We start from the raw sequence: 13,856 nt of genomic DNA on the forward strand, positions 1-13,856 counted from the left end.
ACAACAGAGTACAGAGAGGAGGCTACCATTTTATGACTCCATAAAGAAACTGCTGAAGACATTTAATGAAAGACAAACATTACCACACATGTATAAAACATCCCTGAAAACAGAAGCTGGAGTTTTCCTAATGCTAACTATGATTTATTCCTCTAACCTGACATAAATTTAAGCATCACATTTTCCTATTTTATCTGCAGTGTCCAATACTGCTGTTCTGTATGATGAAGGTTCAAGAGGTATATGATGGAGGCAATATCACAGTTGTCTCCAATGGCTCTGTTATATATGTCAATATCACATTCTCTAGGGATGATGTTTCCTGGACATCCTTTTCTCTCATATAGCTGCATCTGATAATTAAGTATCAGTATGGCGCAGTTTTATGGTATATGCTCCTAGGAGACTCCTTCTGTCTCTAGCATAATCTCTTATTCTCATTTCTTTGGAAAGAAAGCCCATCTTGTCACTTTAGGCTGGGTCCCACAAGTGAAGTACTTTGCCTGACCTACTTTGGTACTTGGTGAACAGTGACCATTCTGACAAGCCAGTCCCATTCTCTGCACTTGCCAGCAATTTGCAATTTTATATTATTATTCCATATATTTTTGTCCTTTAAACATAGAAAACCAACCTGCTCTGTTCATTTTGAATCTGATCTTGGTTTAGACAATAAATGTGATGAGAAAATACATTCTAGAGATACGCTAAGCTTTACTTTTATATTCACTGCTCTCACTTGTGGTTTTTTTTTAACCTTATTATTTGCAATTGGATTTTTTGTTGGTATGTTTTGGGGTTTTAATTTCAGAGTTTGTAGTTGGCCATTGTAAGCCCTTATGTTTATGTCTATTAAGAATTAAAAATAAAAGGTAGCAGGGGAACAGCTGATCCCAGCTCAAGGACATTACCTTGTGTCTTTACTGCGCAGTTCTGTGTTTGTGCTGTTGCTGAGGGACTTTGAAAGCTGCATTACAAAATTTCTTGTAGTTCCAGAAAAATCTTTATTCAGCTGGCAATATTTTGCAAAGCCTGGAACATAAATGTTTTGTATCTGGATTTAAATCAGTATTTTGATCTCATCAGCTGTCTTAAGTGAGGTTGCTGGAGTGGAGGTAGAGAGAGTGTCTACGTGCTTTTGTCACTGAATTGTCTCTGAAACCTGCTTCGTAAGCAGACGAGCAGGATTTGTTGACTTCCCATGTTCTGTTTCAGGAGTGGATCAGCCTTAGCTCAGCTCTACGGCACCTCTGCTACCTTGGAGCACCACCATTTCAATCATGCTGTCATGATTCTCCAAAGTGAGGTACAAAAGCATTACTATTAATCTCACTGTGAGCTGTTGGGCAGTTTCAGCTGGAGGAAGGAAATACCATGTACAGTACCTTTTTAATGCCCTCTCCTTGAGGAATTATTTATTGGTTACCAAAAAGGTCACAACTAGCACAAAATTAAACAACTACAAATGCTGATCACAGAGCCCAGAGATTATATCTGTCTCAATCAGCAAGGGGCAAGGAGAATTCATCCTAATCATATCGTCAGCTTTTCTCACTCTTCTTACATATATCCCGTTCAGTGGTTTAGAGGTAGCTGAAACAGGTCTTTACCTTTCCCCACAGGTGTCATATTCAGAGTATCAGAGCCATTCTTTACTGCACCAATTTAATTTCTTTGGCAGCCTTTGAAATCGGTATTTTTATTATTTTTTTCATAATTTAATACACTGTTTTTAAAAATTAAAATAAGTAATATCATGCTGTCCAAAGTATACTGATTGCTTTTCAGATACCTGTGAAGACAGAGCTCTTGCCTAGAATATCTTGCATATAACACTATACAGCATATACTACACCATGTATTTAATAACTGAGAAAAGTGGAAGAATGGACATGGAGTCCTTTCAAAAGAACAGATGCATTTTCGTAATTTACAGAGATTGGTTGCTACAAAATGCATTTAGTAAATAGAAACCCAAAACTGCTGTTCATGCAGCACAATTGGAGACCACAGCCTCATCTTCAGTAACTTCTGGAAGTTCTGGACTTCATGGAATGTCTCATGATCACAGACAAATGGGAACAGAGTGTTGGCTTCACCTCTGTGTACACTGCCAGGGAGATCTGGCACAGAATTGCACCTCCACAGACCGTATCTCATATATGTCCTCCTACCATCATGATGATAGTAACCCCGTTGCTGGAAAATTCTGTTTTAAGGGCATTTTAAACTTCCTAAGCAGTAGATGGCAGTGCATACTGAATGTGGGCACTACATGACTAAATACCATCAAAATATGACTCTAGTTAGAAGAACTTCAATATTTATGTAGGTGATTAGGAAAAAAAGGCCTGTAATACATTTATGTATGCTAATATATGTGACTGTTGTCACAAATATAATTTCTTATGCTTACATTTAGTTTTTCATTAATTTTGTTTCTTTCATCTTATTTTCTTGAGAATTTCACAGAGGAATTATAGGATCTCTGTCCTGGTTGTTTTCAGAAATCCAGTTACAAAAGAACCTTCCCCCTCTCAAATAGCAACATCAAATAATTAAATTCCTTTCATTTTGGCCATAAAGCATCTTTCAAATTCTTAATCCTCAATCCCTTAAAAAGCAGCCAGTTGGACCCACAAAGGGTGTGTAAATTGCATATATAATTGTGGTTCTTTAGTTCACATAGGCAATGGCTGTATACACTGTAGAACAAGACAGTAATGGGCAGAGTGAGCAAAAGGGCTGCTTTGAATGAAAAACTGATTTAGTGTCCTTGACTGCTCTAACAGCAGTTTGTGTGCATGCAAGCACCAGCACAGATAAATCTATTAGGATCACTACTCAAAAGCTCCAATACGCAGCTCCCCAAAACATTCAATAAGATGAGAGATTGAGATGTATCCACAGTTTTTCCCCATAAACTGAGTCTGTGCAGGGTTAGAGCAGAGAGTAAATCTTTACTTGACAGGCTATCATTTCTGTGGAGTTTAGAAAAACATACCAAGTGCTTGATAACAATCATCAACTCTTCTGCCTCAATATAATCTCAGCAGCATTAGCATTATTATTTCATCATAGTTTTGCCATGAATCAGACAAGGCTTGTGTTACAGGGCAACAGTAGACTAACAAGCTAGAAAACTTTTTTTAAAACTATATTGATTGTTAGCCCTTTACCTCTTTTATCTCTTTCATTATAGGGTCACAACATCTTTGCTAACTTGTCCTCTAAGGACTACAGTGACCTTATGCAGCTTCTAAAGCAATCGATATTGGCAACAGACCTCACTCTGTATTTTGAGTAAGTATTGGCATTTCTGGTATTTGATGAATGAAAATTCAGAGAACTTACTCTAATGACCTATTAAATACCAATAAGGATATATAATATGAGAAATTAGTGTTCAGCTATGGTTGAAGAGGTTTAGTCCAATACTTAGTATCTTTTAGACTAATAGATATGTCTCAAGTGTCCAAATAAGTTTTGCTTTAATGTGTAACATGTCTGTATCAACCAAAAGCAAGTGAAATCTTAGGTTTATACTTCAAAACAATTCCAGGAACCAGTTGTAGCTCAGTTCTATAATTTTTCTGTCCCTTCTATGATCATTTCTTCAGGCACATAGAAAATCAATGACATTTGAGAATTCTTTTCCACCATTTCAGCATCTCTAAACATTTGTGCTAAGAAATATTGTGTTTAGTTACAGACCCAGTTACAGACGTAATGAAGGAGACACTTTGCTGCTTTGAAGATGAATTATGCCAATTCACATCACACGATGAGAACAATCTTAAAAAGCTTAACTGTGGAGAACTACACTAGGATGTCTCTCACCCAGATTCTTCCCTTTCCTTGTTTGCAAATCAAATCTCAAAGTAGATTTCAAGTTGGTCCTGTATTTCAAATATTGTTAATTTTTACCAAGCTCGTCCCACTGAGGATGTGTGGGAGGATGCACGTAGTCAGAGGAGGAATGGTGTCACCATCACAGTGCACTTCTGACATCTGGCATTAGCAGTGCTGACAGATGCGCAGTTTCAGTGCACTGCCTTCCCAGCCATGACAATAAGTCATCCTTAGGAATTTTTGTTTGGTGTCTATTAGCATTCTATCCTGTCTGTCTTTCTGCCATGTCTCAAGTGAAATTATTAGAGTCGTACCGGGGGAAGTTTAGCTTAGGTATAAGAGAAAAAAAATTCACTGAAAGAGTGGTTAGACATTGGAATAAGTTGTCCAGGGAGATGGTGGAGTCACCACCTTTGGAAGTATAAAGGAGTTGTCTTGATATGGTGCTTAGGGGGAATATGGTTCAGGGGTGATGATGGTGGTGCTGGGTTGATGGTTGGACTTGATGACCTTGAAGCTCTTCCATTCTGTGAGATACAAGGACCATAGGTCCTCTTGTCTCATCGTAAATCACCGCTGCAGAAATGTTTTGTGCTCTCAAGGAGGACATGAGTGACCAGGACTGAGAGGACAGCTGCCCTGGCACAGCTCCATGTGCTCCCCCTGGCCAAGATCCTGGAGACCCTGGAAGAGCCAGAGGGGGCTCATGGCAGTGCCTTGGGATAGACCCCATTCAGACCCAGATGTGATGGAGCTCTCTTCCCTCCCTGCCTTAAGCTGAAAAACTATGTGGTCAATTTGTTTGTCTAGTTCAAGTACAGAGAAATAATGTCCAAGAGGGACATAACTGAATTTCGAGATTATTTTTTCTTACTTGCATAATTGATTTTTCATGCTGCATAAATCAGAAGACTTTTAGCAAATGAGGCCTCTTTACTCAAAAGTCTGCAGATACATTATTTTTTCCTCTTGTGTTACTACGATTCATTAATGAGGTGGTAGCTATGCTAGTTTATTTCCAGAAGTGCCTGAAAATCACTCTCTAGAAACATTGGTGCTTTACATTTCTTAAAACCACCTATGTGAACAGCTGTTTCTACACAAGTACCTAATTTGTTTTTTCAGTTTGCTACGTCGTCAATATTTTTGTAGAGAGGGGAATTCTCATATCAGTATTCTTAAAATGACTGAATCTAATGATCACAAGCTCCAGGTATTAAAACAGCAACAAAACTGTTGCAGAGCAAGACTTTATGACCTTCTCAAGGCTTTACTTTTATACAAACAAACAAAAAGATGACTCTCACTGAAAGATCAGATGGGAAATAGTTTATAATTCTAGATAACGACACTTGCAGATAATATGAAAAGTAAAAGCATGGAGCCAAAATGAAGTTTATGGAAATTCATCCAAATGATGTCTTGAGCCAGTGGGCTGTAGAGCGAATGAATTTGTTATACATAGGAAAACAACCTCCCTTCAAGGCAAAATGCAGCCAGAGTCAATGTTACTCAAAGACCCTGGAAAATTATTATAATTCAGTTTGTTTCTGAAATTCTGCCATATTATATTTGCTTATTAACAGAAAACCTCATCATTTTGGATATCAAAAAAAAAAACAGTAGGAAATGCTAAATTGTTTCATCATATGTGGCTGCTTTGCTCTGGTTCAGTCCTTCCTACACTGAAATTTCTCTGTAGAGCTGGACTACTACTTCTCTTTTAGCCTAACATAAGGCCTTGAGACTCACATTTTCAATTACCATTTATGGATCTCTACATTTTAAATTTAAATATTTTAGGTTTTTAGCGTGTCACCTTCCTGTGCTTTCAGCTTAAAACATTCTTTGCCTGGTTTTTGTTCAGGAACATACATATGAATTTCTCAGAATATTCAATACTTCTAAAGGAAATCTCTTATTTCCCAAAGTACAAGGGATTAGATATCATGCAGTCATTTATAGCCCTCTTCTCGCTGCTGAATGAAATCCACTATAGAAAGGCTCTATAGTATGAGTGACTGGTCACATATATAACCATGATAGTCAGGGACCAGAATAATGCAACCTGCCCCACACCATGTTCTGGAACACAGAGTTTCTGGAAGTGTGCATCTCCTTGTATGCAAATATGTACTGGCTGCCATGAGACTGCACTGTCAATAATCACTGTCCAAAGTTTCAGTCTAGTTGAAGTAAATGTAGAAAATAAAAGACTGCAAACTCTCTGCTGTTCAGGAACCTAACTACATTTCCTCTTGACAAAGAGCACAGTCTCATATGAGATGGGGCACTACACTGTCCCTTAGGATATACGTATTTATTTGCTTTCCAGCTTTGATACTCATATGATGTGTCACTGGGGGAAAGTTGCTCCAAGATTTTGTACCTCAGCTTCTGTTACGTCTTGGGCAGGATCTATTACATATTTGTAATCACATTGCAAGCAGTAAGAGCTGCTTGGAGTCTCAGTGCCATAAAAGATCACAGACTATGATGAATCAGAATTTTGATGCTTAAAGGCAACAATCAAGCATTAATATGTTCTGTCCATCTCATGTTTTGTCCCTGTTTGAGGACATGAAGAAGGTGTGAGAAGACAAACCATGGCACTAAGCAGGGAGACCTAGTGTCCGGTCTGTAGGAACTATGAACTCAAGACAGCAGCAGCTCCTGTGTGTCTCTGTTTCTTTCTGTGTGCTGGAAATAACAAATTGCACAGCTCTGAAAAACCCTTCAGGATATAGAAGTAAAAACCATTTTGCAAGGACAAGAAAACAGAAGCATGTGTGTATTTCTGGGGATTCTCTACTGTCTGTCTGTCCACTGCTGTAGGTGAGCATTTCATGCTTCCATGGAAGACTGAACATTTCAGAGCCATTCATTTCCTTATTTGTGGAGACCATAAATCCAATATTGCATTTACTAGGCAACTGTGACATTGATAAGAGACATTTATAGAAGGTGTTCGGAAATTAGTATGTTTCGCTTAAATGGACTGTCAGTGTAACGGCTTTAACAATAATACATGAGGTGCAGTGATTCCGTATCACACAGAGAGCTGTGGTTCTGCTGCCCTGGAAGTGTCTTATTTCCTTCTCTGACAATCTGTTTTTTTGCAGGAGAAGGACCGAGTTTTTTGAGCTTGTCAGTAAAGGTGGTTATGATTGGAATATAAAAAACCACCGAGAAGTATTTCGGTAAGCACCGTTTTCTCTTGCTTTCTGGTTATTTCGAAGTGTAGCCATATTTGTTAAAGGAATGTCATGTATTGTGGACTGGAGGCTTAGAATAAAAGAGAAAGTGTCTTGTTTTAAAAATACAATCCATGCTATGAAATACATGGTATGATTTTTTTTCAACATTAGCAAACAGCTGGGATTAATCAACATGACTTCACCTTCTCCATATCTCCCACACACTCAGTCCTGTTTTCTTCCCTTTCTCCCAGCCTCACCAGTTCCTGTTCAACCCTTCTGCTCTTTTTCCAGAAAGTATCAATATTCTGCCTCTCCACACAAAGATCTTTCCTGTCTGTTTCCCTGATCCCTCTTCCTCTCATCTGTCTTTTTTCACTAGCCATGCACTTCTCTGCTCTTCCAGTGTGTACCTGGGAATTTTCTTACACAGAGTAATCTTCCAGCCCTCAGGAATGCCCTGAGCATGCATCCTATTGAAAACCTCAGACATTGTGGGTGGTTTGAGTAGATCACACTTTGTAGACAATAAAACGTGTGTATTTGCATATGCATGCCTGGTTATGTCTCATTTTATCTGACATTTCATTAAAATTCTGTTATCTTTTGGTCTTTTGACAAAATATTGGCCATTTTCTATTTTCCATACCATTTCACCCATTCCTAATTTTAGATTCAGGCAATATATTTGATGCTTCATTTTCAGTGCCCTTGTTCTTCATTTAAACTTTCTTAGACTTTTATCTGCATCATGTACTGTACATAAACGCTTTCTACAGCTGAACGGTTTCCTTCTCCTAATGCATATAAAACATGGTTGTAGCTAGATATTAAACTACAGTGGAACCGTATAGCTCACAGTAAATCTTCAATTTTTATTGTAGATGAGCAGTAGAAACTGCTTAAACAGTGTCTGGGATGCCTCCTGTGATTATAGGCTCTCTTGCTACAGCAGTCACTTACAAATAGGCATATAAATTAATCCAGTTGCAGGTGTTATTATGTAATAATACCCTTACTTCTATCATGTGAAGCACATGCTTTCTAATATATTATAGGTATTAATGTAAGTAGTGTTAGAAGTATTGCAAAATTAGCAGTTACTCCCTTGCAATATCATTTCTTTTCTACTGTGCAATGCAGAATACCAAAATTCATCATCTTATGACCTGCAACACATTAAGATTCTGAGGCACAATTGTAATGTAAAAGCCACGCTGATGGCTAAGATTTCAAACATGTCATTCTTTTCTGGAGGAAAAGAAGGTGCCAGGGCTGACATTTTATATAGGTATTATTTATTTATGCGTCCAGAGCAGAGTTGTTTAGAAATTCAACAAAGGTTGATTCAGCTTGTATTGTTCATTTCTGTTTTTCAGATCAATGCTAATGACAGCCTGTGACCTTGGAGCTGTGACCAAACCGTGGGAGATTTCAAGACAGGCAAGTCATGATTAATAGCAGGGCTGGGAGGAGGCGGGACTGGCAGGACAATATTCCCAGGGCCCTGGCTTGCAAGGGACCAAAACTGGAATCAATTTACAGCAGTATTAATGCTATAAAAAAATAGCAGGGGGTTTCTGCAAAAAATGGTTTATTGCGTAATCGTTCCCTGTACACATGCTGCTGCGTACATCTGGCTTTACAACCTCTTCTCTTACTAACATTTTAAATAAATACCCAAAAATGGATGGATTAAACCAAAAAGGCATGTAGCCACATATAGCTGCATTTACTTGTTTCATCCCAAAGTTTTCCTTGGCAGTAGTAGGGTCTTCCCTAAATCAAAAATACCAACAGATTATTTGCAAACTTTCATTTGCATAAAATCTTCAGTAGATATGATAAAAGAAATGTATTAATTTTCTTAAGAATGTTGCAAAACTCCAAGTATGGTATAGGGCTTTCTTTTACATCCTGTACCCCTGTACCTAGAAACCAACAAATAAAAATTCAGAGTTCTGCTGCTGAGTAGGCTCTTTAGAAATATACATAAAACATAGATCCAGCAATCCAGCATTGGCAAACAGGTACAATATAAGAAAGCGACCTGCCCCAAAACTCTTGTCCTTTGCCCCATGGTTTTCTTTCTAGACATCTTTCTCTACCCAGAAAACCATCCTTAATATTTCCATGCCAGTCATTCTCTGTCCTTCAGTGAGGCCCAGAACAAGCCAGTAGAAGACAGACTGTGTCAGGTTTTGGAGGAACTGACAGCATCAAGAAACAAACAGAAAACATACCGGTGCAGCTGGGTTTGGGTACACAGCTAGAGGAAGTTTGGTCTAACAGCAAGTAATAGTTACAAAGATGAGGTGGAAAAGAGAAAACTAGGCCAGATAACTAGACATGCAGGAGCAGGCAGATTCCTTTGACAAGGAAGTATTAGAAGCTGAAAAGGATCTATGGAAATTACATGCACATCAACTGAATAAAACAAACATTTATGGAGGGAGGGCTTCACCTCAGCTTTCAGTTTTGCCAGGTGAGTCTTTTTTGCTTTATCAGCAGACTGTGGCAACAGTTCTTTCTAAGGCTGTTGCTCTACTTGGCCAGAACATAGTCACTTTGCATGGAAATCAGGAAAGCTGCTTCTATCCTGCAGGGGGAAATTGAGTTACAAGAATTTTCATTGCCACCTGGCCACTGCTGCAGTGTGTGCAATCCCTCCTCATTTTTCCTCCTTAACCCAGTTAGCTTCTGCATTTTCATTGACAGCCAAATGTCAGGCAGGGTCTGCTTTCCTAGTTGTGAATCTTTGTGCTGTGCTGCTGAATTAGTGCTGGAGTCTCTGGCAAACTGGGGATTTCTATACTTGTCACTCTTGAGGTCTACAGGTGAAAAGTGCCCTGCAGCTTAGTTATACAGGTTTACTTTATATTGAAAAATTCCACCTGGGATTTCTTGAAGCATTACCCCATTGAGCAGAAGTGCTAGTAAGTCCACAGAGGTAAAACAGGAAATAGCTGAACCTTAACTGTGCCACGAGAAAAAAACCAAACATACTTGAAAAAAAGGAATAAAGGCCAGATGTAAGATGGAAAAATTCAGGAAGAGAAGATTGAAACAGGTAAAGAAAAAGGGACGTAAGGAGAACAGGAACTGAATAGCACTGAGGGACAGGGATGATACTATGCCTTGATTATTTTTATACAATACACTTAGCAAACACCTAATTGCTGATAAGTTGTTCAATTATTCCTCTTATCTGGGATATTGATCCAGAATTTTATTAAGATTTAAGAGTACTTTATAACATCACCTATTTCCAAATCATTTTGGTACTCCCCATTTCAACTGCAAAAAGCTTAGCATTTGTGAACGTTATCTACCATGCGGTTGCTAAAGCAAGAAATTTAGAGATTTTATGACATACAGGTTCTCTGCTTAGTTTACTCTCTTGTGTCTTGGCATTATGAAATAATTTCCTAGCTTAAAAGCAATACACTGGCATGACAGGAGCTTTAGTATATGAATGCCTCTTCAGTAGATTGGCTTCCAGATTTTTTGCATCTGAAAATGTCACATGTGCTTATGTTCAAAGCCTCACATATGACAGGAGTACAGTACTATATCAGACTTCCTAAATTTCCTCTGGTTTCCATAACTAAATTTATTTTTAAGTCTTGTTGTCTTCTAAAAAGCACAGAGCTCTGCAGTGAATAGAACATTTTCATTTGCAAGAGTCAGAAAGATGCATTTTAATTTCCAACCTACCACTTCTTGATTTTAAATCAAGATTATCATCACAATCTGAGCCTATACTTAGATATCCAGATCCTATATTGATGACAGTCATGGGGAAAAAAAGTAAAGCCTAGTGGAGGAAAAAACCCTTTATGAATTCATATTAGATTAAGCAACAGAGAGTATTGGTTAATTAAGTTTCTCTGATAAGCGAAGTTGTTATTATAAGGCAACAGCCTGTAAATAACCAAAGAGCTCTTGCATGTTTTACAAAGCATTTTTACAAATGTAATAGTGGATGCCAACAAGAAGCTATCATTTTCTGGTTTGGTCTCAGTTCTTAAGTCGTTATAACTGCATTGAGTGTTACCTTGGCAGTGCAATGTAACTCCCCAAGTCCCTGTGCCTGACTATGGCTGTTTATACCCCTTGTATGCCCAGTTCAAAAACCTAATGAACACATGCCTGATGTCAGTCCTGTAAGTGAGGTTATTCACTTCTGTACAGTCAAGGACAGGCTGAAGTCATAGTCTGAGCAAAAACTCATTATCCTAAAGACTGTGTAACAAAAACTCTAATCTTTTACCATGACTTTTATTTTAGGCTGCTGAGCTGGTGACCAGTGAGTTCTTTGAACAAGGAGACAGAGAAAGATCTGAACTCAAACTCACCCCTTCAGTAAGTTTTTTTATAATTTCTGAAATAGTTACTAATTTGAATAAAGGAAAAAAATATCAATGGGCTCATTCAGAAAAATGAACTGTATTTTGTACATAGAGAAACCTCTGTCCAATAAGGATATGCATTTATAAACACATATAAAATAGCTCTCAGTCAACACAGTCACTTTTGCCCTTTCACAGTCCTTGAGCCCTTTTACTAGTTTTCTGTATCTATTCCTAAGATTATCCAATTAGTGAATTTTCTAAGCAGCAGGTGTTGGGTTTAATACATAGAAGTGAAGTAAAAACTCACAGCTACCTATGGAAATCAAAATTGCCAGATTTACTTTATGTTGCAGCTGTATATCTGTGTTATTTGAAATGCATTTCTATAAGCATACATGTAAATATACTACTGTGATTGAAGGGATAAAATGGAATTGAGTGGAATAAAGTCAGATAGGTATAAAGTGTCAAACAAGTGCTAGGAAAGTCTCATAAATATTGTCACTGAACAATTAGAAGAGAAAGTCTTATCCAGGTTGAATAACTCAAAATGTGGAGCAACCATTATCTGGAGGCAACAGGAAAAGGGTAACAGAAAGTATTCTACAGAATTTACCGGGGAGGAAGATAGCCAGCCCAGATCCATCACTGTTTTGTTGAGCTGCAAAACCCTATGTGAGAAAAGAGAAAATTCTGCTCAAAGGTATCTGCTTTACGTTCCTACCGGAGGTTTCTTACCACCTCAACTCCAGCTGTGGTGCATTTATTTTACACTACAGAATTATAAACACAGAACACATTCAGCCTAAAAGTTTCAAAACAGAATTGAAAATAACCAGTTTATTTTTCATGCAAAGCAGTGAGAAGGCACCTGCAGAGATTGAATATGGTTTACAAAGTGTTCTGGTTGTGAGAATTTGACCATAGCTGCAAAGTGCTGGATGATGTGTCTGTAAAATACTCAGTGTAATTAAAGTATGACAGTTTTGTTTCCTTCTCAATTCAGGCCATTTTTGATCGGAACAGGAAGCATGAACTACCCAGGTTGCAGCTTGAGTGGATTGATAGCATCTGCATGCCATTGTATGAGGTAATTTTTACTTACTGCTCCTGTAGAGTCCAGAGGAGATTATTCTTGTCTCTCAGAGTTAGCTTTCAGAGCAGCCTTGAAGGCTATTTGAACTCTTGTCTTACTTTGACTTTACCAAAAGTCTGAATTCCATTAAGAAATCTTCAGATTCCCTGAATCTGTCTGTAAATATCTGTAATGTCTGTAAATTCCTCTCTAAGGTATAAAAGCTGATAGGGTTTATTAGAGACAAACTGATTCTCATCATGGTGAGGTATGGAGCACTAGAGGGACAGTCTCAGTAGGTGCTGTCAAACTTGTTTCAAATCTGTGTAATGCAAAAGGAAACTCAAGGCTGAGCCTTTGTACTTTCTTCTGACCCTAAAGGCTTGGCCTAGAGTGCACCTTCCCAAACTGCTACAGGGCATTCTAGGCCAACCTTTAGGGTCTGTGATAAAACAATTTGTTTTTTAACCTGTGCTGTTTAACTCAGAGTTTACTCTTTTAATTGTGCTTCTGCACAGACTGCCTGGGTGCTTGGCACATGGTGTGTAAATGCCCAAGTGCTCCTCTATTAAGGCTAGAGATAACCACAGAACCATTAAGGTTGGAAAAGACCTCTAAGATCATCGAGTCCAACCATTAATCTGGCACTGTCAGGTCCACACTAAACCATATCCCTAAGCAGAACATCTACAGGTTTACTGAACATTTCAGGTACAGTGATTCCACCACTTCCCTGGGCAGCCTGTTCCAATGCTTGACCACCATTTCACAAAGAATTTTTTCCTATCAGAACAATGCTTCTGCCTTTTTAAATTAAACAGCTTCAGGATATGACTGAAACAACACAGACTGCCTTATGCCAGCAAAGACTGACTGGCCAGTGATATCTGAGAAAACAGGAGGATGTTCTCATTCAGCATCTTTGGGGAACTGCAGCAAGTTCTCCCTGTTCCCACTGCACCCTAAACTGCCCAAGACCTCAAAGCAATGAACGGGTCAGTGATGATACACAGCAATAACAGCTCCCATGTTAACATCAAAATTATCAACTTGTGCCTGAATGTAGCTTCCCTACCCACAAATAAAAATGGATTCGCAGTTCCTTTCATTTTATAGACCAGATATAAAACCAATATCATACAATAAGGACACAAGAAGGCCCATAAGAAGGACAATGTGCCCTCTCCCCTCCATAACTTGTGGCATATGAGGCTGCCACCATGGAAATAATGAAATTACTACCCAGCAGCAATGGCAATTCCTGTTGTGACACAGAGAGCAGACACTTGTGTAAGCAACAAGCCAGGCTGCTGCTTTGCCAAGAGATCCTGTCCCTTTCTAAGGCCAGTCTTTGTCCTGATGAAATAAATAACAGCT

General features: G+C 38.5%; 1 protein-coding gene across 1 annotated transcript in view; it reads left to right on the forward strand.

Moving 5' to 3' along the window:
* Positions 1–13,856, forward strand: part of PDE11A (phosphodiesterase 11A) — a 103,743-nt gene that overhangs the window by 77,312 nt on the left and 12,575 nt on the right. Inside the window, exons 14-19 of the mRNA XM_059476152.1 lie at positions 1,216–1,306; positions 3,203–3,303; positions 6,975–7,052; positions 8,429–8,492; positions 11,340–11,414; positions 12,411–12,494. Coding sequence (XP_059332135.1) covers positions 1,216–1,306; positions 3,203–3,303; positions 6,975–7,052; positions 8,429–8,492; positions 11,340–11,414; positions 12,411–12,494 — 493 coding nt within the window. The remainder of the gene's footprint in view (positions 1–1,215; positions 1,307–3,202; positions 3,304–6,974; positions 7,053–8,428; positions 8,493–11,339; positions 11,415–12,410; positions 12,495–13,856) is intronic.

Source organism: Ammospiza nelsoni, chromosome 7, assembly GCF_027579445.1.
Source record: "Ammospiza nelsoni isolate bAmmNel1 chromosome 7, bAmmNel1.pri, whole genome shotgun sequence".
Taxonomy (NCBI): Eukaryota; Metazoa; Chordata; class Aves; order Passeriformes; family Passerellidae; genus Ammospiza; species Ammospiza nelsoni.